Source organism: Sinocyclocheilus grahami, unplaced genomic scaffold (genome assembly GCF_001515645.1).
Source record: "Sinocyclocheilus grahami isolate Dianchi unplaced genomic scaffold, SAMN03320097.WGS_v1.1 scaffold386.1, whole genome shotgun sequence".
NCBI lineage: Eukaryota > Metazoa > Chordata > Actinopteri > Cypriniformes > Cyprinidae > Sinocyclocheilus > Sinocyclocheilus grahami.
The window spans coordinates 418,775-446,249 of NW_015505565.1; the positions used below are offsets into that span (position 1 = coordinate 418,775).

A 27,475-nucleotide genomic window follows, 5' to 3' on the forward strand; every position below is an offset into this window, starting at 1 on the left:
GTAATAGTTACCATTATATAATCAGAGGGGTATAGAAAAGTTTATGAAAGTGTCACTCCATAATACAATAGCAAAATATATAAATATGTATAGTATTTTTATGTTACATTAATCAGTATTTAGCACACAATAGAAGACATTGCAATTACTAAGTGATATTTAGACAGACTTAAAGAAGTTCCAGATCTATACTTGTGCTCTTATTATTTTAGTTATTTTGCCTTTAATGTAAATAAACATGTGCGAATAATATACTTGCTCTTGTGAATTTATTTGGATGTTAATTACATTGATTGTGCGAGCTAGCTGTCTCTTTAATACCGCGTGGTTTACATACATGTTGCTGCTGATTGGGCTGACATGTTTGACACACCCACCAAACAAGAGAAAACGCATCTCAAACCCCGTTGCACACCGTTTCCAGGAAACATGTCGTTCAACCCGGAAACCGTAGCAAAACGGTGCACACTGCACATCGGTTTGAGCTTGAACTTGCCCCTGGCTCAGTCAACTGGTTGCTCAAGTGACAAGATATAAACACAAATTAAGACGTTAAGTGTCTGTGCTGAAAAGCAGACTCGCACGAATGTATCCTAACTTGCATAATGTGTTTTGATCTGTATGTAGTGTTATGTAGGGCGATTATATAACTAGAAACACGAGCAACCACGTGTATACGTTTGCATGCACAATTTTTGGTTCAATCGGACTGAATTCATTCCGATTGATGAATCTGAATGTAGTGTTTACATGAACGCTAAAGAAAGTGATCGGGTTGATGTGCGTGTTTACATGTCACAAGCTTCAACTCGGAATTTATTTATTTTTTGTCATGCGCACACTGCACAAATATAGAGTTTCTCACTGTTTGCACATAATAACCACTCTCCTACACGGTTTCTTTATTTGTTTTTAACAGCAGAATTAATATAGATTAATTTATGGATAAATATACATCTAAACCGCTGTGCCGTGCTGCTCATATTTATCACGCAGTAAAAATGCCCCGCGCCCAAAACGGGTTGGATGAGAATCAAAAACAAGGACTGGTGGGAGGTTGTTCTGCTCCACTTCACAGTTGCCGAGTGAAAGGAGAGTTTTTAATGACAGGACACGCATTTATACACTTTATTCAAAAGGTGTTCTGCGCGTCATACGTCATTACGCTATTTCTGCGTCATTGCACATGCGCAGTTCTTTCAGTTTCGGGGTTCAATCCGATCGAGTGTTTACATGCACTCTCAATCGTATTAGAAAAGGAATAAACCACCCCCTTCGATCCGATCGAAATTTCATTCTGATCGAGCTCAGTCGAATCAATTAAGGTGTTTACATTAAGGTCTTTCGATTGAGCCGTCAATCTGATTACAAATGGATTATTTGGTTGCATGTAAACGTAGCCAGTGACACCATACTGCATGGAGAAGTGTTGCGGATTTAAAGAAAGAATAATCTGAAAAAAAAATTAAGCTTGTGTTACTTTAAAAAAATGTTTTTTTTTTAGCTTGCAGGTCGAGAAATGGCTGTCAAGCACTTCATTTATTGGATTTTGTTCAGTTGTGTTATATAAGCTATCCAATGTGTCATAACGGATTTGTGAGTGTAATGAAAAATCATCTTAAAAAACACCCTGACATTATATTCAGCTATAACATAGTAAACAATATGTGAAATACAAAAGAGTTTCTCTATAAATAGTTTCTAAGAAAAGGAAACCGTGTTGACTATCATGTGAGTGAGTCTTCCTTTATCCAGTGTCCCCTTCATGCAACCTAGTCAGGTGACATGGGTGCATGTCCTGTGACAAAGGCTTGCTTCTCTTTAAAATCCCCTGTAAGCCACAGTGTCAACTATTGACCTTTACAATCAGTGAAGCTCATGTGTGCTTGGACTCTAACAGCATATGCTTTTCATCTCCTTACAGTACTCAGATACTTTGATATTCATATAGGGCTCTCTGTGGATTAATTAATCATGCGACTTTAGAAAGTCTAAGTCAGCAAAATTCACGTGAGCAAGATTAGGCAAAAAATGTGTCCAACCTTATTAATTGCTGGAAGGATACTGCAGTGTTTGTTTCTTGATATTTGGAGACATTTGTATGGAGCTGACAAAATATCCTTTAACGTTCGCACTTAGCGTTATTGTTAAATGGAGGTATATAAAAATGCTTTTAAATTTCGTGCAGTAGTTTTAATTTTAGGTCGTTTGCTATGACAACCCCCACCTCCCATTTCAAGTAAAGTTGTTTTAATTAATCTTTATGGAATAATTAAAAGTGATATACTGCCCTCTACTGATTTAATCTGCTTTAAACATAAAAATGACCTTTTCAACCACTACACAGATTTGATTTATTTATTTGTACCCTGCATTAGTTATGATGATAGACTACTTTTTTAGTGTGAGATTAACCCTTTAAACCGCCGGCGGAACACCACCCGCACAAAAAAATTCAAAATTAATGTAATTATTTCGATCAACTCTTAACGAGCGCTGCTGAGCAGTCCCTCTAAACCGAAGTGTACCGCGGGCGGGACGCACCCCCTCCCCGACAATATTACTAATCATATTTTTTCAAACCACTGCCTTGATCAACAAAAAATGTATATCTTTTGAAAGCCCAGTCTCAAACTTGAGTCTGAGCTTTACAATGAATGTAGCCACTTTGATTAACTCCAAAGTAGTGCCGAGTTATTTGCTAATAAATGACAAAAAAAAAGAAATCATAATTTACAAAATATGTTTTTTGTGCCCTGTACTCTAATATGTCAAAAATATCATACAGCTTGGATAGTCATGTGTCATATGTCATATGCCATTTGAAAGGTCTCATTGAGTATAATAAAACAAGCATAATTGTTTGGGGCTTTGAATAAACTGGAGCGAGTTTTTGTACAAGAAGTCACCCCCAGACCCATATGAAACTAATGTATTGATGTCACCGTTTTACTTGTAACTTCATAAAACATGATCAGATCATGGAAAAGTAGGCACCATAAAACCATAAAATGAGTCCAAAATCACTATAATCTGCCATTTATATCTAAAGATTTTCCTCATGAATTTATAACCCACATAAAACTGCACAGGCAGCATAGTTTAGCCAAAAAAATCTAAGGTAGCTGTCATGTGGTGATTTCTCTCATAACTTCATGAAACATGCATATATCATAGAAAATGACACCATTATTTGCATGCTTGATTAAAAAGAGCCCAAACTCACTATAATCCATCGCTCCGATCTAAAGATATCTCTCATAAAGCTATAACTCATAGAAAAGAATTAGGTCATGTAGCTTAGCAAAAAAATCAGAGGTTGCAGTCATGTGGCGTTTTAGCTTGTAACTTCACCAAACATGCATAGATCTTGAAAAGCCGCACATCATTATATTCGAAAAATTCTCCCAGTTAAAAAGAGCCCAAATTTACCATAATCCGTCTTTCATAGAACTGTAACTCATGAAAGCATCCAGGCGCACTGAGGCGCTGCAAAGAAAAACAGCTCTATGCTTCACATTACATTTTTATTCATAACTTCACAAAACATGCATAGATCTTGAAAACCCGCACGTCATTATTTTCAGAAAATTCTCCCGATTAAAATGAGCCCATAATCCGTCGATGAGATCCAAAGATATTGCTCATATTGCTATAACACATAAAACCCAATGGGTGCACTTCAGGCACAGCGGGACAGATAACTGTAGTTTTTTACTCTTACCATTTCATGAAACATGCTCCAATCGTGGAAAATGGCATATCATTATTTACAGCAGATTCTAACGATTGAAATGAGTCCAAAATCAAAACAAATCCATTGCGTCTTTCGTGCGTAAATAATACCTAAACCCATGAATTGAAGAAATCAGTTGGAGAGCTCTATTGGACACTTGGCAAATGACAAGCAGAATGTAAAACCTAGAATATTTCGGTGTATTTTATATTTTATATAAAAAAAATGTATGTATCATTTTAAAGCTTAGAAATTCAGCTTTCGAATGCATCAAACCATTTTGATCAACTCCTAACCAGTGCTGCCTAGTTCCTCTAAACCGAAGTGTACCGCCGGCGGGCGCCTCCTAGCGAAGAAAAAAATAATAAGCATATTTTTTCCAAATATCTGCCTTAATCAACACAAAATAGGTGTCATTTGAAAGCTTGGGAGTCTGGCCTTTACAATGCATGTGGCCACTTTGATTAACTCCTAAGTAGTGCTGGGTTGTTTGCGGGTAAATAGAAAAATATGTTTTCATAATTTATGAAAACATTTTTTGTGCCATATACTCTAATAAGTCAGAAACACCATACAGCTCAGATAGTTATGTCATTTGAAAGGTCTCATCGAGTAGAATAAAACAAGTATAATTTTTTGGGGCTTTGACTAAACTTTGGCATTACTTCAAATTCAAAACAACAATTTCAAAACTGTAAAGGGCTAGAGAAGGGCTACCTTGGTTCCAAAAGCTGTACCTTTTGATTACTTCATGATATCACCACAAAGTTTAATTCACATACAGCACACATGTTGGGGAACAAAACCAAAAAATAAATTTTCTCCTACCTTATTTCTTTCATGAGATATTGAACATCAAATAAGAATGATATGAAACATTTCCCTTGACCACACTAATTTTCTTACATTTTATCACCTATTTCTCAGCATGAGAATATTCAAATGCAAAGATTTTTTCTACCTTTTGACTCTCCTTGCTACGGTCCTGGAGTTATGAGTCAATATTTTTGTGTATGGCACACAGAAAACAGCCTGTTTTGTTACAAAATACTGTAACTTTTGGATACTTTATGCTATCCCCACAATTTCCCTCCTACCTTATTTCTGTCCTGAGATATTGAAGACAGATATGATATGAATCATATGATATGATATAAATAAGACAGATATGAAAAATATCTCTTGAGCAGTCAAATTTTTCTTACATTTTTATCAGCTATTTCTCAGCAGGAGAATATCCAAACTAAATCAGTTTTCTATCAAACGATACCAATGTTTTGACTCTCCTTGCTACAGTCTTTGAGTTATGAGTCATTATTTTTGTGTATGTCACTCAAAACAACAACTTCAGTGAGGCCAAAATTGCCTCAGGGCTTAAAGGGTTAATGGCAATTGGCAAACATATGAATGTTTGTAAACTGATATTTCCTACTGACACACTACAGCAAAAGATAGCAATAACTAACTTAATATAATTTTTTATCTGGTGAAAATACTAGTGTTCTAATAATTTTGGCTGAAAAAACTGAATTTTCAGCATCATTACTCCAGACTTCAGTGTCATATGATCCTTAAGAAATCATTCCAATATGCTGATTTGGCAATGTAAAATGTAACGGTGTAAAAGTCTTTACCGTCACTTTTGATTAAATGTATGCATCCTTGCTGAATAAAAAAAAATAAGTTCTTACTGGCTTCAATCTAACCTTAAACTTAGTGACCATGATATTCTTAAAAAAAACAAAAAAACTTTCAATTCAACAGAGGAAATACAGTCATACAGGCTTGGACGTAAATAACATGATTTAATTATGTAAAAGTCTTTACCGTCACTTTTGATTAAATGTATGCATCCTTGCTGAATAAAAAAAAATAAGTTCTTACTGGCTTCAATCTAACCTTAAACTTAGTGACCATGATATTCTTAAAAAAAAAAAAAAAAACTTTCAATTCAACAGAGGAAATACAGTCATACAGGCTTGGACGTAAATAACATGATTTAATTTTTTGATGAACTTTTTGATAAATCTGATCAAATCTCCTCAGTTTAATTCTTGACTTGTATCGCCATGTGCTGAATGTGGCTGCCGCTGTATACAATACATGCTCTTGTGAAGAGAAGCTTCTGTTTCAGAACACGTGGTTGGTTTCTCATATGGCCTGTATCTCAAGCGTGATCGACACAGCTTTCGTTCCTCACGCCATCAGCAAATACAAAAGTCCTGTGCGTGAAGAACTTCTCCACACTGATTTGCACAGATATCTTTTCCTATTTTAACATCTCCTGTGTGACCTTTCATGTGTCTGTAAATTGCAATTAATTTGTACATCACAGACATGCTTCATAGACCCATTCTTCTCAATAAAAATTAAATATATGGCCATCTGTCCAGGGTGTTCTTTTCTTGTGAAGACATTTTCAACCTTACCGTTTAAAATGGTTCTTTATTATAGCTGATCCTTGCCTTAATCTATTCAGTGTTAACTAAAACTAAAGTCTTAATTTTTTTGTAAACTGAAATAGAGCTATAAATATTAGATAAAAGACTAAAATCAATCAATAAATAAGTGCATGTTGTACTAAATTACTAAAACTAAAACTGAAAACTAAAGCTAAAAAACTAACAAAACTGACAAAAGCACCTAAAAATTACTAAAACTTAACCTAAAACCTAAAATTTGAACCCTTTCCAACAATGACTGTATGATTTTGAGATCCATCTTTTCAAACAAAGGGTTCAAATACACAAAAATGCTGGAAAACCAAAGAATTTTTGGGACCTGAAGGATTTTTCTGAAGTACATCAGGAAGTTTAACTGTTCAGGACAAACAAGGGACTCATGAACAACTAAATCACTAAACAACAACAAAAAACACAGCTGTGGATCATCCAGGTAACAACACAGTATTAAGAATCAAGGGAGCCTTTTGAACAAGGTCATTTTTATAAATTCAACTATTATTTTCTCTTGTGGACTATATGTAAACATATTTTATGTGAAATATCTTATTCAGGTCAATACTAAATAAATAATAACATGCATTTTGTATGATCCCTCTTATTTTGGAAAAATAATTAACATTTTACAGATGTTCCGTAAACTTTTGACCTCAACTGTAACCCTTTAAATAATAAGTTTGGCAAAATCTTGCAATTGAGGAACAGCTTTTCTACATCACATAATGTATAAAAACACATGCTTGTTCCCTCCAGGTTTTTTCAACAGTGAGTTAGAAAGTCTTCCTCTGTTCACGCACATGGGCCATGAACAGTCCACAAAGCCTGAGGGGCAAGCATTTAGTTCGCCTGGTCTCTACGGTAACATGGCTTATTTGATCTGCTTGCATGGATGCTATGATTCATGCCATGCTCCGATATCCTGATCTTGTCATACACGAGTGACGTCAGGCCTGTTAACAGCAGAACAGCATCACCCTTGTACAATGTCAAAGCAGGTCTACATTAAGCAGAGCACGCAGCAGGTCTTGCCACTTGTGATAGGAATTCTGGCTTTTTAGTGAGCCAGATCCTTCGGTTCAGCTCAGCTATATATTTTGGCTCCCCAATGGTTCTTCACGTCTGACTTTTATAATTCAAAAAATGTAAGAATGGTTTGACCTATGATTGGTGTACAGTGGGGGAAACAAGTATTTAGTCAGCCACCAATTGTGCAAGTTGTCCCACTTAAAAAGATGAGAGAGGCCTGCAATTTTCATCATAGGTATACCTCAACTATGAGAGACAAAATGAGAAAAAAAAATCCAGAAAATCACATTGTAGGATTTTTAAAGAATTTATTTGCAAATTATGGTGGAAAATAAGTATTTGGTCAATAACAAAATTTCATCTCAATACTTTGTTATATACCCTTTGAATTTATCACTTAAAGTGTATAATTTCCAGAATAACATAATTTTACATTATGTTTGGTGTAAAAACCTTAAATAATGTAAAACTATCAAGCATTATACACATTATCATTGAACATTGATTTTATATTGAACTATCCAAAAAAAATAAAAAATAAAAAAACCCCAATGCAAACACTCACACACAAGCTATATCAGTTTCCAAAAGTTCTGAAACTGATATAGCTCATCTCTTGAATTCTATTGTGATGTTTTTCCAAGGAACAAATAATAATAATTTAGGTCAGTCAGCCAGCTTTCCATTTTACCTCTCAAAGGCCAGCTGTACCAGAACCTTCACCATCACCACAAAAAAAAAAATGACGCAATATACTGATTCAATGGGGTTGCTGAGTTATTTTAGTACATTGCATAAAGGAGTAATCTCCTTTTGGTTATGATCTTGGATTCTGTGTTATTTTGTACTTTCTGAGCAAATACATTTGAGTATACTGGAACATTGTAAATAACAGTTGCATAATTCCAAAACATTCATGTTAATCTGTACATACAATTCATTCATTGTTAATACATTCAATCACTCATTCATTACTTTTTGTATGAAATAAAGTCTAGCTGCATACAGTCGTAACAAAACCCACTGTAAGCTATTTCAACAGTCCACGCCTGATGTTCACATGATTAAATTTCAAGCAAAAATCCCAAGAAAACTGATCTTTTTTTGGGGAAAACAAGCTTTGTCACAGAAATCAGTCTTGGATATGCTGCTAAGTGGAATGACCATAATGTTAATATTTTCAGTCATATGATTTCAATAAATAAGAAAAAAATAATACAACTTTTAAAAAAAATCCCTCAATAAATTATCTTTTGACTTTGAACAGGTTTTGCAAACATTAAGGGGACTAAATGTGCCCGCAAGGACAGTAACTAAATCATTAGGAAATATGAGGAAAATATGGCTTAATAAACATACAAAATAACAATTTAATGTAATATTAATATGCAAATACGTTTTTGTGATGGTTAGATTTTGAATAAGGGGATATAAAATATCCTAAGCTCAGTATACACAGTTGACATCAATGGGAAGTCACATGCAATGGGCATTTGTGTACACCTTTCAAATGAATAGAATTCTTTGCCTATGCATTTATATTTCACAACAACAAAAACAACTCTATCAACAACATCAAATCTAGTTATTAGGCTATTATTTAAAACTTTCAAAGAATTTGACGTATCTAATACAGTTTATGGGGGTCTAGCTTATGTGTGCGCACGTGAGGTCATATGCATATGATTTTTGTGCCTTTACATTCAGACTAGCAAATCACGAATCAGTTACGCATTATTCAATTACACCCCATAAAAAGGGTGTGACGTGTGTAAAACACAATAGAGCGCGTGCTCACACTAAATACCGACGTGTTCAATTGGACACAGTGATAGTGGAGGGCTGCAATAAATGCCACGCGCCGAGTGGGAGAGACTACACTGCAACTGAATCTCAACTCAGCAGCACTACGACGATCAGTAGCCTACCTGGGAACCAGTTGCAGTTCTGAAATAATATAGGCTACATCTGTTTGCTTTACGACTGTAGCTACTTTTAAATAAACAATAATAGCCTATTAATAACTTATTCTCTTTTAATTAGTCATTTTAAAGTACATTCAATGGAATACCAAAAGGCGGCAGAATTGAACGGTTTATGCAATGGCAAAATTGTCACAGAGTATCTCTGCCGTAACGGCTTTAGCGAGCTGACAGTCGATTCGAAAAAAGTGGCTGTCCAGCACAAAAACGAGATATCCCGAAAAGAGGCGGAGGATGAGTCGCGGTTACCTGCTCTGGAGGCGGCGTACACAACCATCCTGCGAGGTCTGGGAGAAAACACAGACCGGCAGGGGCTCCTCAAAACCCCGCTCCGTGCTGCAAAGGCCATGCAGTTCCTGACCAAAGGCTACCACGAGACCATCTACGGTAAGTATAGGCTATTATTGTGCAGAAAATAATTACATTATACAATTTCACCTGCTTTCTGATATTCACCTTCAAATATAGGGCTTTCAAACAACGTTTTAGTAGGAAATTACAAGTTAGTCAACATAAATCACTTTCACCGGAGGAGGTTACTATAGCAACACTTCCAGCTAGGATAGGCTACTTTTAATTTCTCTCATATTACTTTTGTTATACTCGACTGTTATTTATTTATTATGGTTTTACACAACACAAATATACCACAGAATATGAAATATACTACTTTTGTGCTGTGTATAGTATATGAGTGTATATAAGTTGTGTTGCGCAAGAGCAGTCGATTGTGCTCCCAAATCAGTTATAGATATAGATATTGACAGATAAAGTAGACCCTCTAAAAGTCACTGGATTATTGGATCATTGGGTATCTATACAAAATGTAACGTAAATATGTTATTATTTTCTAGTTTTTAATATATAGTTTCACTGTTGATTTTATTAACCCCTTCAGACCTGATCCCCCACCCCCACACCCCACCTGAGCATTTTTAGTCCTCAGTAGTTCTTAGCTCATCACCAAACTGGGTTTTTTATTTATGGGTGTGATTGTAGCCAAAATTATGATCGCATCATTCTAATCCAAGTGTTTTTCAGTGGGCTAAGTCACATAACACTAAAAATATTTACGCATGGTGTGTTTGACAATTCCACTACGTTGGTGAGGTATTGTATAAAATACTTATACGTCATTCTGGAATTGCTCAATTAGTCTGCAACAGATGCTGAAAGCACCAGCTTCAATAGTCTGATTGGTGTGAAGGACTACTTAGACTAATCACACTTTCTCCTGAACTGACCTGATTTATGAGAGGGCTTTTTAATGTATATTGTTTTCAAAGTTTGTTTTTATAAACCCTTTCATATTTTCATTTTGTGTAAACCCTATCAAAATTATTTGTTAAGTAATTAACTGTTTTTCTTATTCCACAGATGTCCTTAATGATGCCATCTTTGATGAAGACCACGAGGAGCTAGTTATTGTGAAAGATATTGACATGTTTTCACTTTGTGAACATCATCTAGTACCATTTTTTGGCAAGGTATGTCTCAGTATCTGCTGATAAAGTCAATGAAAGATGCTTTTAGCCACTCAGTTTATGTTATGCTTGATGTTGCACCGCTAGGCAAGGCGGTTTCATGGGTTGTAAGGGAATCATTGATGCATACATTTGTCTGGGCCTGGGAGAGTGTTGCTTGCTGGGAGGTCAATGGGTTCTTTTCAATGAGCTGTAGTGCATAAGAAATAAATGTTTTTATGTTAATTCATCTGTAGGTTCACATAGGATATCTGCCAAGTAAAAAGGTTGTTGGCCTCAGTAAGCTTGCGAGGTGAGTATACAACTTGCAAACACACACACACACACAGACAAAATTTAGTGTGACAGTCTCAGATGGACAGTAAAGGGCCTTGTTCTCACATCAGAGTAGGTCTGAAAAAGAGAATGTATTAGTTACAAGTGGCTGAGTTCTTCTGTTATCACAGCCCATTCACTTGAGGCTTAGATCCAAAGCCTGGCACAGTATCCTGTCCCATCTGAAAAACGCCAGACTAGCTGACTTCTGGCGCTGAGGAAATCCCCCTCAACTCCCACTTCCACTGTGGGGTGGTTGTGGGAACCATTAACATTGCAATCCTCACAAAATATCATGTGCAGCCTGGTGCTTCCTTTGCCTGAGTAAAATAAACCAGACTTCATGAGACACCATTCATCAGTCCCATTGATATCTATTACTAATTTTATCCCAGAATTGTCTGAAATGTTTACCATTTACATTTATAGTTCTATACAATATTTATTGTCATTCTTTGGGAAGGAAATAGCTACATATTGAATTGGTTGTTTGATAAGTGTTACATGTTTGGTGATTTTTTTAACTTGCGTTCTGTGAATTTTTGTCCCTCTTAGGATTGTTGAAATCTACAGTCGCAGACTTCAAGGTAACTATCACAACTGTTTTATTATTTAGATATCTAAAAAGGGAGATAGACCTATATTAATGTTCAAAAAACAGGGTAGAATTATTTATATATTTTTAAAGAAATTAATACTTTAATTCAGCAAGGGTGCATTAAATTGATCAAAAGTGACATTTGCAAATGCAAATAAATTTCCTTTATATTCATCAAAGAATCATGAAAAAGAATCATGTTTTCAATATAATTTCAATATTAAGCAGCACAACTGTTTTCAACATTGATAATAAAAAACATATTTATTGATCACTAAATCAGCATATTAGAATGATTTCTGAAGGATCTCTGCAAAATTATGCCTTCCAAACATAGGGATAAATTACATTCTGCAACTTATTAAAATAGAAAAGTTATTTTGAATTGTAATATTTACAATATCACTATTAAAATAGGTTAGAGTTTTTTTAAACATTGAAAATCTTACATACCCATAACTTTTTGAACGGTAGAATTGCTAATGTTACTTATATAATAATAGTCGTGTATAACATTTATTTTTGGCATTAGCATCTCTCAATCTCAGCCTCAGAATTTACTGTTGAATCCATGCTATACCTCACATTTGTTGTTTCTTCAGTGTTTTACTATAATTTTTTTTAATACAGTCCAAGAGCGCCTAACAAAGCAAATAGCGATGGCAATCTCTGAGGCTTTGCAGCCTGTCGGTGTGGCAGTTGTCATAGAGGCAGCGTAAGTATTTGAAAGACGAAACACAATCATTTCATTAGATTATATCCTGGTCTTCTTTTTCATAAACCCATGTTTCTTAATACAGATCAATGCGATTCGATTTCACGTAACTTTAAAGCTCAGAATACAGTACAGTCATTCAGCTGCATCTTACAGTGGCTGTCATGGTTGATGAATTATTTCTACAATAACATGCATGAAAATGTGTATTTCAAATGTTATTTGTGGCCTGAATGGACGTTTGTTGTTGCAGTCACATGTGTATGGTCATGCGTGGAGTGCAGAAGATGAACAGTCGTACTGTGACCAGTGCCATGCTGGGTGTGTTCAGAGAGGATCCAAAAGCTCGAGAAGAGTTCCTGGCCCTGACTAAAGGTGCAAAGTGATCACACTACCTTCCCTGCTCCAACTCCATCAGTGTGTTTACAGCCAAACAGGTCAATGAATATTCTCTACATTTGAAACCCTCCATGGCGCTAAGAGAATCTCACTGAGCGAGAGTTGTAGATCTTTCCACCAGCTACTGAGACTTGGCTTACTGCTGAAACTCAGGGGTCTTCACTGTTTGCATATAGAAGATGTGAATATTGAAAGATCAGTGTTACATGAACTACTAGTTTTGAGAAACTAACACCGAATGGCCAAACATTCACACAGCTGCCTTAAAACTGACATTCTACTATCTTACTTCTGATATTAACAATTACTAAATTAACATATTGCCTCAGATACTTGTCTAACCTTATGACTGTTTACAAAATGAAGATACTAGAACTTATTTGTATATAACTTTAAAAGAAATACATATTTTTGTCATATACTCTGATTAGATCATATTTAAGAGGTCATAAGCAAACATAATTAATAATGTATAGTTATGAAAGTCAATGAAAGGTTTATTGTGACATTACTGTGTGGCATAATTTATAAATGGTTAGTTTTTAACATAATATATGTACCGAATTGTATAAGAAATCAAAACAAATTTCTACTATGCCAACTGCAACAATAAAGCACCATTATGAGATGCATTTGTCTGTGTTTTTTCAATGCAAATAACTGATTTATGCTAAATGTTGTCAATTTTATTCGTCAAGAAATATTTACAGATGTAAAAATGTCTCACGTTGTAATAGGTGTCCCGGACAATTCTTAATTGAATTGATATTAAGGAAATTACATTATACAGAATCTAAGTATTGCTATGTTGTGACTTCTCACACTTAAAATATGGCAAAAAATATACATACTGTAATAAGAGCATCCATAACAGTTAAACCCGATTATACAATTATGTGGGTCCAAGAGAAATGAAATTCCAAATGATCACAAAAAAAAAAAAAAAAACGGATCTCCAGTAAACATCTGAAACAGTGTTGACAAAAAGAACAAGTGGCAGAAGAATACGAAATGGAAACAGACTATAAACATATAACTGTACACTGAACTTGTAGCTGTCTTATATTGGTATGTCACCGTCTATTCGTTTCATATTTACATTAGATTTTGTAAAAGTGAACAATGCCTTGAAAACAGTAGAGGAAATATAACTTCAAACAAGATAGATATATTCATATTTTTTTTAATTGTGGGAAGAGGTCAAATTTACAAGTCAAAGTCTAGACTTTGTTAAGACCCAATGGCTAAATAAGTAAAAAAGTGCAATAAATTGCTATGAAGAGAACTTATTTGAATGAAATGGCCTAACCACTGTCATCATGAATAAGAACATTTTCAAAACATGCTCCCCAGCAAATGTACTCAAAGGCATCTACATTGTCCAAACAGTACAAGCCACTATATTGCTCTAAGGTTGTTTAGTGAGAGAAAAATGCCACTGAATATTTTATATAAATACAGTCATAAACTTAGAGCACTCCTTTTGCACCACAAACCGCAGCAAACTAAACTCTTTTGTGAACTCAACACAATCATTCTCTCAACACTGGGAAGAGTCAACACAGACATCCACAAACATCCCCTTCTCAGCTAAAGACGAATCTCCATCAACCAATAATAAATCAAACTGAGGTCTGTTTGTAATTCTTGGTGTCAAGGACCTTCTTCCCACACATGGCACAAATTCCTATAAAAGTAGAAAAAAGAGGGGTGGTGAGAACATATAGATGTGTGACAGAAACAAAAGAGCACCTAAGCATTCCCTTGCTATCCATCTCACCTTTTTTGTAAGCACATCCCTGACAGTAATGTGAACCAGACTGATGGACAGAGCTTTTGCATATTCTGCAGGTGGCAAATCCAGACTTCCCATAAGGATCAAACCTGTCCAAATAGTAGACACATTGTTATTACATTATTATAACTTTCAAATCTAAATGTATTACAAGACTGTGATGGTGAAGCATACAATTCCATGCAACAAACCTGGCTTTTTTTGATGTCAGCATTTTATTTTCATTAAGCTTTCGACCACCACTCTCTGCAATATAACGGTTTGCAGGTTAGTATTCAGTGTTGACGAAGCATAAATACAAATATATAAAAGGGTAATAATAGACATAAAACGTTAGTTAATCTTTAAAACGATTACCTGTTGTGTTTCTAGCCCCATCTTTCCAGGTATCAGGCGTGATGACTCGCCCCAGCTTCTTCTCGCCTGCGGAGGCCATACGTAATTCACAAAAGTCCGACAGCACACACACATTTCATGTTTGATTGATCAAATTTCACGTCCGAATACACAGCATATTAATGTTTAACATAGTCGAGATATATATATAAAAAAAAACTACAAGCGACGTTTTATATTTATAGCACAGTTTTGTTGCTTCTCTCGCCGATCTTGCTAGCGAGCCAAAGAATTATTGCATACGAACTACAATATTAACGACGTCGACATATTTGTGTTAAACAAATAACCCTTTGATATACAATATGATTTATAATTTAACTACTTACACTTCTCGCAAACCATCTTCAAACGTGTCAGAAAATCTTAGCTAACACGTCTAGATAGTTCTGCTGTTGTAAAAACAACTGCTGCTAGAAACACTGCTCACGCAGTGAAGTATGACGTATGATACGTTGTCAAAATAAAAGTCCTAAGAAATCCCACTCAATATAGTTGTAGCAAAGTCTATAGTCTTTGGTTGTATTTAGCGAGAAACTAAAAATGATGTGCAGTAACAGTGGATGCTACTCCTACAAATAATAATAATAATAATGTTTAAGTTATGTTATTATTACAATCTTTTATTATGTTTTGTTTAGTTGCGAGTGATTGTTGGCGACTTCATTCTACCGGAAGCACACGGCAGTCATGTCTTGTAAATAAACTGTTCGACTTTTACATTGATTTGCAGTCTTATGGCATTCGGTTTAGAAAGGGTACGATTGTAATTTTCACATATTTAAGTGCTCGATGAATCTGGTAAAGCATTAGTTTAGGAATTTTTATTTGTAGAGATCAACTTTAAATAGGCACAACACTCCATTGGTAGGTCTTTACTTCAAAGTAAATTGAATTAATCGTTAAATTAATCACTTATTTTAGCTGTGTGCAATATTGTCCTTTGCCTTTATTTTCATAACCGGAGATTGCCAGTCTCATTATTACAGTGGTTTCCTTTCTTTGACCTTTGAAATTATTTGAAAGAACTGTTGTTTTGGAATTGTTTATTAATCTATTGATTTACTCTCATTGTTCTTTACCAGGTACCGCCATTTAACCTCCATAATGTGGGATGTTGAGATCAGGGGCATGGCATCGGCTCATGCCATTATTGCCTCCTCCATCTTCATGGCAACTGTGATGCCTGCTGTGTTTGTGGAAAACTTCTCTGTTTATGGGACCCACATGGTTTGGCTGTATTGTGTGGCTGGATCTGTTGCTGTGGTCAACATCTCAGTGTTTTGGCTTCTTGGCATCAGCCCACCAACAAAGAAGAACACGCTGAGCTACAAGGTAGAGATGGGCAGCACATTCTCCAATGGATGCAAACATAATTAATGACTTTCAGAATGTAATGAGTTTCATTTGTTATTTCTTTGACAGATCAACAGATTGTTCAAATCCTGTCTGTACTTTGTACTGTCATGCCTCTTCTTTCATACTGTGGTGGTACTATACGGAGCACCTTTGCTTGAGTAAGTATGTGTTTGTTTGTTTGTTTGTTTGTTGACCCAAAATGTAAAATACTAATGTATAAGTCATACCTCACATTGTAGGTCAGCTCTGGAGACGTTTTCTCTGGCCGTGCTGCTGTCCACACTCACTACATTGAGATGTCTCTGTATCCTGGGTCCTAACGTACAGGCTTGGATCCGGGTTTTCAGCCGAGATGGGCAAGTGCAGGATAAACGCTTTGCATTAACCACTTGAATTATTCCTTCCTCCCTTTATGGTGTGGAAGAGCTTTGGTGAGGAGTTTGTGTGGAATTGTTTCACAGATACAGTCCTCAGTGGCTGTAATCCACTAGATGGAGACCTTGTCCAACTTTGACAAATAGAATTTCACATACAAGGGATTATTGTAGGATGAACACCTTATATCTAGAATAGATGAAGCAAAAAACATTTTGAAAGGACAATTGCAATGCTCAAATCCCCATAAATGAGTAACTGGAGTTAAGTGTGGCTTAATGCTCTCGGATCAAATCCTGTTTTTTATTTTTATTGTATATAGCACCATTTAAATAATATAATCACTAAAGCATCTCTGTATGTATTATTTTAGCTTAAATTAACTTCAAACTAACTGAAGTGTTTTGAAACAAGACCACAGAATGCTTGGACTATCATTTAGTGATGTTCTAATGGTATGATAGTCAGAGATTCTGTGTGTTGTTTATACAGCTGCAGTATCTCTGCTTAAGCACTGCAGGAAATCTGTCTCTCAAATGTAAATACGAAGCGGTTTTCATCGAACATTCATAGTCCTCTTGTATACTACGTCATTGCACTCTATACCAGCCTCATGTTTAATACTCTACATACAGTGTTGTTTTTACTAATATAATATTTATATACACTACCATTCAAAAGTATGGGGTCAGTAAGATTTATGTTTTTGAAAGAAGCCTCATATGCTCGCCAAGGCTGCATGTATTTGATCGAAAAAACAGAAAAGCGGTAATGTTATTAAATATTATTTCAATTTAAAATAACCGTTTTCTATTTGGATATATTTTAAAATGTAATGGGAAATCTCACATAATCCTTCAGGTATCACTCAAATATGATGATATGGTGATCAAAAACATTTCTTCTTATTATAATAGTGTTAAAAACAGCTGTGCTGCTTACTATTTTTGTGGAAACCATGATATCTTTTTCAAGATACTTTGATGAATAGAAAGTTCAAAAGAATAGCATTTATTTAAAATCCGTTATATATTTGCAATAATATAAACATCTTTACTGTCACTTTTGGTCAATTAAATGCATCCTTGCTGAATAAAAGTCAAGATTTCTTAAAGGGGTCATCGGATGCAAAATTCACTTTTCAAGTTGTTTGAACATAAATGCATGTTGGAAGTGTGTGTACACATCCATCCTGTAATTATAAAAATCCATCCAGTGTTTGTTTTTTTTAAATCCCTATTATAAAATCCCCTTTCTCAAATCAGGCTGTTCTGAGATTCCTGTCAGAATGACGTAGTTCTGTACAGGCTCCTCCCACGATAGTTTGATTGACAGTAGCGTTTCAGCACAGACTGGACTGGTGTCTTACCTCAGACCCGCCCTGAGTGAGCTGTCATCAGTCCGCCATTGTGTTGACTCTGGTGCAGGGGAAGACAAGATGTCTCCGACTAAGCGGTTGAGGTGCTTTATTGTTGGATGAACATAGCAATCTTCATTTACTCCCGACATCTTAGCCGCTGAAGACACAGTGGATTAACGTTACTTTCGCTTTGAAGTGAATGCGCCACTCCCGATCGGCCTAAATGCATCTATGTTCGCTCGAATCATTCGTGATCCAGCCTCATTTACAAAAGAAGTGGTTATAAAGGGTTTTTTATGAATCTTTGCAAATCACCTTTCCTAATAATGCGCTAATTAGCAAGTTTCACGATGAATGCGGCTACAGTAAACAGTCTCTCTGAGAGCAGCTCGGAAGAGAGGGGCGGGGCCAGCAGAGCTCATTAACATTTAAAGCAACATGGACTATAATGGCTGGATAAAAACAGAGCTGATTTTGACATGTTTAAAAAGGTGTTTTTTACACTAACATTGAGAATTTTTAACCAAAGTATGTTATAGACTTTTAATTAAGACCGTAAAGAATCATATCAACTTGTGCAAAATGAGCATCCGATGACCCCCACTTACTGACCCCAAACATTTGAATGGTAGTGTACGTTTATATGAACACTGCTTCTTTTGATATGGTTAATTTTCTGTATTCAAGAGCAATGTTTGTATTTTGTTCATGTTCATTTGTTATCAGCAATGTTATGATGTTGAGCATGTGTGATTTTCAGGGCGATGTCAGTGTGGGACACCTCTCTTCAGATTACCACTGGCTGTAGTGTGATTGGGGCCTGGTTGGGAGCTTTCCCTATTCCTCTCGACTGGGACAGACCGTGGCAGGTTAGTGTCATTACACTATTGCAAAATTGTCCTTGTTAGTGTAATTATACATTTAAGTACTAAATATTAATTAACTACATGTACTTACTATATGGTTGGGGTTCGGTTTACTTGCATGTAATTATGCATAATTTACACATGTAACAAGGAGACCTTAAAAATGTTACCCAATATTGCAATGCAAACTGCTCTGATAAATTCCAGGCATTTCAATAGAAATATCAAATAGTAGCTAACACACATGCTTCTGGTTCATTGAGATGTGGCGCTCAGTTGGGTGATGCAGGTTTGAGTCTGGCCTATAGCACATTCCAATTAGAGGTCTGCAAGCCTGTCAGACCCCGGGCCTTTTTTTTTTTTTTTTTTTTTTTACAGATCAGGCTCGGGTCGGACTTGGGCTCATTTAGCTTCTCTCCTTTTATTGTGCCATATATGTGCAGAGCACACATAGGCTACTATATGAAATATTGTTATATTGATTATATTATAAATATTATACATAGCCTACGCAACGCACATACACACGCATTAGCATATAGGTGACAGTTGACCATGCACAGCATCATGGAGAAGTTGGAGCGTGGGGAGTTACTAAAAGTTCTCAATGCTTCGGAAAAGCTGTATTTTGGAAGAATCTTGATTTGATATACCACGGCAAACAGTGAGTCAATTGGTCATGTGCAGTACAGAATCGGCAAAACATATTCTTGCACATGACAGCAAAAAACGCACGCAATAGGCTAAAGTGTGTCGCAAAGCCCCAGCAAAAGTAATTACCTTGAATGTGTCGGGGGAAATAATGAGATATTTGAATTATTTACTAATAAATTAGTGTTTTCTGAGTCCGTGTAGCAAAGATGAAGACGACGATCCTGATCCTGGGAAATGCATCTTTACGGATTGTATAAAATCCGTAAAAAGAGTTTTTGTTTTTTATTCGAATTATTTAGTTTTAAAGTAGTAATTTTAAGCTTTCTATAAATATATTTAGCAAGTCTGTGAGGCAAGTATTCGCTGAGTTTCGGTTCATCATTGTGAAGCGCTCCTGGCCGAAATTGCAGAAAGCACATCCTGTATGTATCCTTTATTTTATAAAAGCACAACGCTTTGTTGATATTGTGAGTGCACACAGATAAAAGTAGACCCTTTACAGTTCCGAGTGATGTATTACTCTTATGAGCAATAATTATGGCATATTTTAAGTTGTTTCCAATGCAAGTGATCGCGCCGGCGCCTCCATGTCCTGCTTTAGCTCTCCGCACAAACGATTAGATATGCGTCTAATAGCGCACATTTATATTGGTAAAACATTTAAACTAACATTGTGATATGCTTGAACTGTTTTATATCTATAGATTTTATTTTAGGCAAGTCGTGATGATTTGAGAAGGCTAAAGTGATCAAACATAGGCTATGATCAACTCACTGTCTGCCGCTGGCCGCTTGGTCGTTACTTTAAAAAAACGAAACGAAATATAATCACTTTGACATTACATACAAAACTATTTTAATAGCTGAAACAGTAGTATAAGCTGTTTTGGGAGAAGGGAAATTTTTTTTAAAAAGACGGGCTCGGGTCAGACTCAGGCCAAGAATTCTGATGAGCTGTCGGACCCGGGCCGGGCCGGGCCAGTTCCGGGCTAGGGCCTATATTTGAGGCCCGCGCAGGGCTCTAATTCCAATGCATTTCTTCTGTCTGTATTTTTGAAATGCATCTCTTATGCTCACCAAGGCTGCGTTTATTTAATCAAAATACAGTAAAACAGTAATATTGTGAAATATTATTACAATTTAAAAACTTTTTTTCTAATAGAATATATTTTAAAATGTAATTTATTCCTGTGATGGCAAAGCTGAATTTTCAGCAGTCATTACTCTAGAGACAGTGTCACATGATCACTCAGAAATCATACTAAACATTAGATTTCCATTAGAGTTCTTTCTGTTCATCAGAATTCCGATTACAAAGGTATCATTGTTTCCACAAAAATATTAAGCAGAAAAATTAGTTTTCAACATAGATAATAATTAGATAATAATTGAGCTCCAAATCAGCATATCAAAATGATTTCTGCAAGGATCATGTGACACTGAAGATTGGTGGAATGGCTGGTGGAAATTCAACTTTGCCATTGCAGGAATAAATTATATATTAAAATATGTGTTATTTTAAATTAGAATAATATTTCACAAGATTACGGTTTTGTGATCAAATAAATGCAGGCTTGATCAGCATAAGAGACTTCTTTTCAAAATATATATAAAAAATAGAAAGAAATCCTTATACTAGGGATCATTGTCAAATAGAAAACAAATGATGTGTAGTTAACACTAAAAACCCTTTTAGACAATATACACATCCTCTCAACCAATAAATCATGCAGGATAGTCATAGACAGGTTTTGTTGGGAATGAACCAATCCTCATGAAAAATGTAATGTTCTCAAAGCATAGAAAGACTTCACTGGTACTTCAGTTATTCATGTGTTGTACAGAGACATTGATCAGAGGCCAGTGTTTGCCCTCGTTTTGCGCCTCAAAATGTCACACTGAAGTCTCCCATGTGTGCTTTTTGACACGCTGTCTACACACAGATGACTAGACGAGAGCAGAGAGATGAGACTGACTCATTATGGGAGAGAGGAAGCTGTAGGGAGGGGAGTGAGGCTGAGTGATTCCTGACCTAACGAGAAACTCTGGGGTGGTTCAATCCAGATGTCTAGCTTTAGTTTAGAGAATGACTCACACAGGCTCTCTCCTTCTCATTGTCATGACACTTGTAATATTGCAGCCCATAATATGGTCTTGAGATAACTGAATAATCAATTTTGCTGACATTTTTTTTTAAAATTCTGAGACACAAATCTTCAGTCATTTAGAGATCAAGTATGAAGGGAAGAAATCTAATTCTCTGTATAAAACACACAGAAATTAGTGCTGATCTCTCTCTCTCTCTCTCTCTCAAAGGATGCATGGCATTGATTAAATCGGACAAGTACATTATATTTTAAACATGCTATTATTTTGAACTGTCTTTACATCAAAGAATAAATAAATAATAATTTGGTTTCCACAAAAAAAAAAACCTCAACTGTTTTCAGCATTGATAAGAAATGTTGCACCAAGTCAGCATATTAAAATGATTTCAGAAGGATCATATGACACTGAAGACTGGAGTGATGATGCTGAAAATTCAGCATTGCCATCACAGGAATGAATTACGTTTAAAATAGAAAACCTTTATTTTAAATAATAAGTATTGCAATAATATTAGTGTTTTTACCATATATTTGATCAAATAAAAATGCTGACTTGGTAAGCACAATAAATTTCTTTTAAAACATTCTTACTGAACCCAAACTTTTGAATGGTAGCATTAATTATGTGTCATTTAATTGGTATAATATGAATTATTTTTCTTAATATAACAGAAAAATAATTGCATATTAAAAAAAAATTATGTGCAAGACTGAAATAAGGGATTCAAACCTATATGAAGGAACATGACTAAATAAAAAAGGCAACATTTTAGAAAAAACTGTTTTATACTCCGTAAAGATTTTGAGTCAAGTCATTAAATTTACATTTTGTTTATCCACTGCGCATTGGGCATCAACAGCAAGTTTACATATGTTCTCCCATAAAACCATTGTGCCTTTTAATTTTTAGATTTGCATTTCATATATCTACTATTTATAAAAGCATTTTTGTTGCTCACAATGTGCTGGAAGCTTTAAAGACCACGCCACATATTTGCATGGACTGCAAGAAATTCATAAAAAAATTTTTTTTTTTTTTTTTTTTAAATCAACATTTGAAATCACCTTGATTATATGAAGCAACAATTCTAAATGCAAAGCAGTCGGCACACACCTGAGAGGCAAGGCCATCAATACGTAACACTCAAAACTCTACGTTAAAAAAAAAGAAAGAGGAATAAAGCAGTCTCGAATAGAAAATTTGGTAGGTAAAACACCACAGTGATTCTGTAGAATTTGCAGTCAAGTCACTTGTGCTCCTGCAAAATGACAGTTTTGATCTTTATTTTCTGGCTCTTATATCCAGGTTTGGCCCATCTCCTGTACCCTTGGGGCAACTACTGGATTTCTGACTGGTCTCCTCGCTGCTCCTGTCTGGATCCACTGGCATCGCAAACAACTCACCTACAAGCTCAAGTGAGGAAAAGGAGGACACAATCACAGGCCACCAGGAACTGAGAGAGAGAAGGAGATCCAGGCTGGAGTCAAAAAACGACTGTCCGTCCCAGTACATGCTCTAAGAAATGCTGCCTGACTCTGAGGTCCCATTTACAACAATAAAAAAATCTGTTGTTTCTGTGTTTGTTTTTTGTAGAATAGATATTTAATTTGATGTATGCTCCTAATGGCAGTATATTTATTCAATCATTCCTCTCGTTCTTCCTGTAAATAAAGCCAGTAATGACTTGAGACATTTTGTAAAAAGCAAGTATTTCGCAACCCAAATTGAGATGCTGAGTTTCCCTTTTTGAAGAAAGTCTTGCTTCTGTAAATGACCGATGGGTTTGGTTGTGCTGTTTAGGCTTGTCTGGGTTTCATCTCTCAAATGAACTCATGCTTGCTGAGCCTGACACGGAACTACAGTTCGATTGTTTTGGGTGTCTGTTCTCTGTGCTTGTATGTTCAATAAATCATTTTGTCCATTTTCTTTGTATTCCATTCTCAATGTTTAGTGTTCTTGTTTCATTTCTCCTTGAACAATGTGTCTTTTTGTCAGTTCCTCTTGTCAATTGCCCATAACTTGGCCTTGTAGGTGACTGGGACCATTGGTTCGCCTTGCTTTAGTTCAGAAGTCAGATTAAAATCTGGTTGGTTATACACTGGTAACTTTCAGTTCACTGGATGCCCTTGAGCTGGTGTATCATGTGATGAGGCAGCAGTTGATGCAGCGTGGGCCCAGTCTTCGCTTGAGCGCACCTTTCTTAGGAGCCAGAATGGCTATAATGGCCTCATCGAACACAGTCTTCAGCCCTTTCTGTGTCAGTGCTGAGCATTCAACATAACAGCAGGCACCAATCTGGAAAGGCATAGAAAATGACACTTTTTTTTTTTTTTTTGATCTAACCAGTAAGTCACGACAATCTTTTTGCTTTTCTTTTGACTCACGTCTGAGTTTTTCTTAGTACAAAGTTTCAGTTTTATTTTGTTCTTGAGAAAGAGGAACTATCCATTTCTCACCTCCTTTGCTAGCTTTTGGCCTTGTTCTGTCACAATGGGCTTCTCCTTCACGTCGTTCAGCTTGGCAATAGTCTTGGGGTCATCCCGCAGGTCAATCTGCAGCCAAAAATGGAGACAAATTCACAGTTAAGCAAGCTCACATAAGGGGTTAACTGTAAAAGCACATGTGCTCTCTGTATTTCTTTTGAGGATGGCGGATGAGATTCCATACGATGGGGTTTGTTTTTAGAGCAGAAGGCTCCAGGAAATTCAACCCAAGACCAGATGGTGGCATGCGTCTGCAGACTCCCCTTTCACCGAAAAAGTACCACCGCAGTTGTCTAGGAGGGTCTCCGTCTTCACTGTTTCCAATTAAAATTCCACTTCATCCGAGTTTGAGTTTTTGCCAGCACCTCTCCACAAAAAGCCGCTCTCCATACATCCACTGACGTATTACCAAAACCACCACACAGAGCAGCGCTTCCTGCACATCTTTCAATTAGGCATGTGGAGTACAAATTGAAAAGGTTTCCATTAAATATGTCACCAGCAGAAGTGAAACTTTGTAGGGTTCAGTGTAGGGCTCGATCAATTAAACTCAAAAAATCATGACTGCGAAAAGTTTGCTGCATTGTGGTAAAAAAATTGTGGTTATATATCATTATGCCTAAAAATAATATTGCTATAGAATGATAATTATTATTTTGTGGAATAATTATTACTACTACTAAAAAACTAAATAAGTAATACTCTGATATAAATACTAATATTTCACTGAGGTCAATTTTACATTAAATAAACTCTTCCAAACTCAATACTTGGAATTCATTTACTGCATATCCAAAAAAGGATTACATTTCCTTGTAGCTGAAAAATTTACAATACTAATATTTATTGGACGCCTTAATTTCTAAACGTTAAATCATCAAACTTTTGTTTTGAGGGAAAACCACAGGGAGCCCTTAAAGCTTCTTTTTTGTTGATAAGCGATCCTCATTACAAGTATGGAAAGCATGTTGCATTCCTAAATGCACATTAAAGTGGCCCAAACTCACAAATACAGATGCACAGAAGAGTTTGCATGGAGCAGTTTTGATAATCGCACTAAGCCATGATTTTGGTTTTATCCTGGTTTATCGTGCAGCTCTTATTCGGTGTCCTTGGTCCTATGACTTTCTCTGGCCCCCTTTCTTATTGATTGCAAATGCATGTGTATTCATCTCACTCTGTGGTCTGATTAAGACAGGAAGCGTGCACACAGCAATAAACTGGCTGGTGACAAACACTCACTCTTAACACAGGTTACAGTAATACAGACAATTTAATTGACAATATCATGCTGTGAACACTGTATGACTGAACCTTTCATGATGGCACATAAATCAATATATTCAATCAACAATATTACCACAGTTTAACCAAACATCAGTTACAACCACATTAGATTCTCCCAGAACATAAATATATGTAGCATCAGTAATTCTGACAGTCACCACAGAATGAACAAAAACAGAAAATAAATGTGCTTGGGCTACATATGCAATAGGCAGCCTATCATAGGGATGTACAATATATTGAACCATATCGGTTATCGGCTGATATTAGATATATTTTTACTTATCAGTATTGGTTGATATAGGATATATGTACTATATGTGACCCTGGACCACAAAAGCAGGGGTATATTTGTAGCAATAGCCAAAAATACATTGTATGGGTCAAAATTATTGATTTTTCTTTTATGCCAAAAATCATTAGGCTATTAAGTAAAGATCATGTTCCATTAAGATATTTTGTAAATTTCCTACCGTAAATGTGTCAAAACTTAATTTTTGATTAGTAATATGCATTACTATGAACTTCATTTGGACAATTTTAAAGGCGATTTTCTCAGTATTTTGATTTTTTTGCACCCTCAGATTCCAGATTTTCAAATAGTTGTATCTCGGCCAAATAATGTCCTATCCTAACAAACCATACATCAATGAAAAGCTTATTTATGATGTATAAATCTCAATTTAAAAAATTTACCCTTATGTCTGGTTTTGTTGTCCAGGGTCACATATGTAGAACAATATTGGAAAAAATAAAAACAACAACAAAGTACAATTTAATAGCAGTTTTAAATGTCATTTTTCTCAAAATGCATATCCATATTAAATTGTACATTATAATATTGTGATGCCTAAATTCACTTGTAACATTTAAAACAACTGATTTTTTAGTGTGTGTGTGTAAGTGTTATAATGGGTCATTCCACAAAATTGGTGCCTTTTGTGTCCCTAAGAAATAATCAAACATAGAATTAATATAACAACAAATAAATGCGCGATAAAAACATAATACTATGTATTCTTTCATCAATATTACATCAAAAAAGTTAACAAAATATTATTTTAAATAATTTTAATAGCATTTATGCTGATGAGGGTAAGGTTTTTGGCCTGTCCCTCACTATGATTTTTCTTTTTCAGCAGGACATTTATTTTGCTAAATGAAGGCAAAATGATATAAAAATCACATTTGCATATTGTTCTACATACAGTCTTATTGTTAAGCAATGTTTTTGGCATAAGTGTACATTTTTCTATAAAATATAAATCATTTTATTGGTGTCCCCTAATTTCATGTCAGCCCTGTTTACCATCATCAAAAAACCCTTGTAAAACAATGGTACATTCAGGTTACATCACCTCTCAAGCAGAATCCCAACACTTAAAGCAAAAGCATGCTTCTCTTACTCCTCTATAATGTTCTTTTTTTGATGATTTATGAGGCTGGAATGAGGGGGGACATCATGCAATGTCAATACTGTCTGTCACCATTTTTAAAATGTAAATGTAACAAAATAATTTTTTAACTTTTAATATAATCAATATCTACAAGTAACATCCTTTCAAAGTGTACAACATGTGCTTTTGTGAACTGGACGTTTAGCTAGCAATTAGCTAATTAGTTTGAAATCGACAAACCTGTTACTGTCAGCCCCGGTACTTTTCAGAGTAACAGGTTTTGACATGCCGGTAACAGGGATGACATAGAAAATCTTTAAATACAGGGTGATACCTAATCAGTGTAAAAATAAAAATTTTTAAAGGTCACCCTGGGTGTATTATTGAGATAATGCCTATTTCATTCAGTGTGGTTGGCATACGAGCATCAGTTACATTTTTAGTTAGTATCGCTGGTATTGTTACTATTACTGTTGTTATTGTTAATGACCGGGATAGGATGATCAGTCTCAATAAAACTATTTTTTCCTCATAACACACAGTTGGAATGCATTGTCTAATTACAATACCTTCAAAAAAAACATTAGATCCCTTAGAAATGTAATGTGCTAAATCAACAATGAACTGACGTTAACTGAAAAATTTACTGTTTACTATTGTCATACAACTATGCCAAG

The 27,475-nt window shown here is 35.4% G+C and overlaps 4 protein-coding genes across 6 annotated transcripts in view; 2 read left to right on the top strand and 2 right to left on the bottom strand.

Moving 5' to 3' along the window:
• Positions 1-9,119: 9,119 nt before the first annotated feature.
• On the top strand, positions 9,120-12,985 carry gch2 (GTP cyclohydrolase 2). The gene is made up of 6 exons (XM_016231244.1): positions 9,120-9,593; positions 10,584-10,693; positions 10,927-10,982; positions 11,561-11,592; positions 12,234-12,318; positions 12,572-12,985. The coding sequence occupies exons 1-6, from the start codon at positions 9,287-9,289 to the stop codon at positions 12,702-12,704; spliced, it is 723 nt and encodes a 240-aa protein (XP_016086730.1). The 5' UTR covers positions 9,120-9,286; the 3' UTR covers positions 12,705-12,985.
• Positions 12,986-14,011: 1,026 nt separating this feature from the next.
• Positions 14,012-15,341, bottom strand: LOC107550033 (cysteine-rich PDZ-binding protein). Its single transcript, XM_016231245.1, has 5 exons — positions 15,238-15,341; positions 14,870-14,935; positions 14,704-14,758; positions 14,498-14,601; positions 14,012-14,404 (listed from the first exon to the last, which is right to left on the bottom strand). Exons 1-5 carry the CDS (start codon positions 15,251-15,253, stop codon positions 14,340-14,342), a joined length of 306 nt encoding a protein of 101 aa, XP_016086731.1. The 5' UTR covers positions 15,254-15,341; the 3' UTR covers positions 14,012-14,339.
• Positions 15,342-15,571: 230 nt separating this feature from the next.
• On the top strand, positions 15,572-23,405 carry LOC107550047 (phosphatidylinositol-glycan biosynthesis class F protein-like). Of its 3 annotated transcripts, none has more exons than XM_016231269.1 (6): positions 15,572-15,605; positions 15,994-16,243; positions 16,334-16,425; positions 16,507-16,623; positions 18,763-18,871; positions 22,937-23,405. In XM_016231269.1, exons 2-6 carry the CDS (start codon positions 16,016-16,018, stop codon positions 23,048-23,050), a joined length of 660 nt encoding a protein of 219 aa, XP_016086755.1. In that variant the 5' UTR covers positions 15,572-15,605; positions 15,994-16,015; the 3' UTR covers positions 23,051-23,405. The 3 variants fall into 3 exon arrangements, with proteins under 3 accessions (XP_016086755.1, XP_016086753.1, XP_016086754.1); XM_016231267.1 differs by having other exon boundaries at positions 15,573-15,775; XM_016231268.1 differs by having other exon boundaries at positions 15,573-15,666.
• Positions 23,406-23,497: 92 nt separating this feature from the next.
• Positions 23,498-27,475, bottom strand: part of LOC107550049 (rho-related GTP-binding protein RhoQ) — a 19,759-nt gene continuing 15,781 nt past the window's right edge. Inside the window, exons 4-5 of the mRNA XM_016231270.1 lie at positions 24,088-24,183; positions 23,498-23,926 (exon numbers count right to left, since the gene is read on the bottom strand). Of these exons, the coding sequence (XP_016086756.1) occupies positions 23,771-23,926; positions 24,088-24,183 (252 nt within the window). The 3' untranslated portion in view covers positions 23,498-23,770. The remainder of the gene's footprint in view (positions 23,927-24,087; positions 24,184-27,475) is intronic.

Coding starts and splice junctions, on each gene's coding strand:
- gch2 (XM_016231244.1), top strand. CDS start 9,287: ATGGAATACCAAAAGGCGGCAGAATTGAACGGTTTATGCAATGGCAAA. Junction 10,983..11,560: donor GGCCTCAGTAAGCTTGCGAG/GTGAGTATACAA, acceptor TGTCCCTCTTAG/GATTGTTGAAATCTACAGTC. Junction 12,319..12,571: donor GCAGTTGTCATAGAGGCAGC/GTAAGTATTTGA, acceptor TTGTTGTTGCAG/TCACATGTGTATGGTCATGC.
- LOC107550033 (XM_016231245.1), bottom strand. Junction 14,759..14,869: donor TGGGGCTAGAAACACAACAG/GTAATCGTTTTA, acceptor GTTATATTGCAG/AGAGTGGTGGTCGAAAGCTT. Junction 14,602..14,703: donor CTGACATCAAAAAAAGCCAG/GTTTGTTGCATG, acceptor CTATTTGGACAG/GTTTGATCCTTATGGGAAGT.
- LOC107550047 (XM_016231269.1), top strand. CDS start 16,016: ATGTGGGATGTTGAGATCAGGGGCATGGCATCGGCTCATGCCATTATT. Junction 16,244..16,333: donor AGAACACGCTGAGCTACAAG/GTAGAGATGGGC, acceptor TTTCTTTGACAG/ATCAACAGATTGTTCAAATC. Junction 18,872..22,936: donor ACTGGGACAGACCGTGGCAG/GTTAGTGTCATT, acceptor TCTTATATCCAG/GTTTGGCCCATCTCCTGTAC.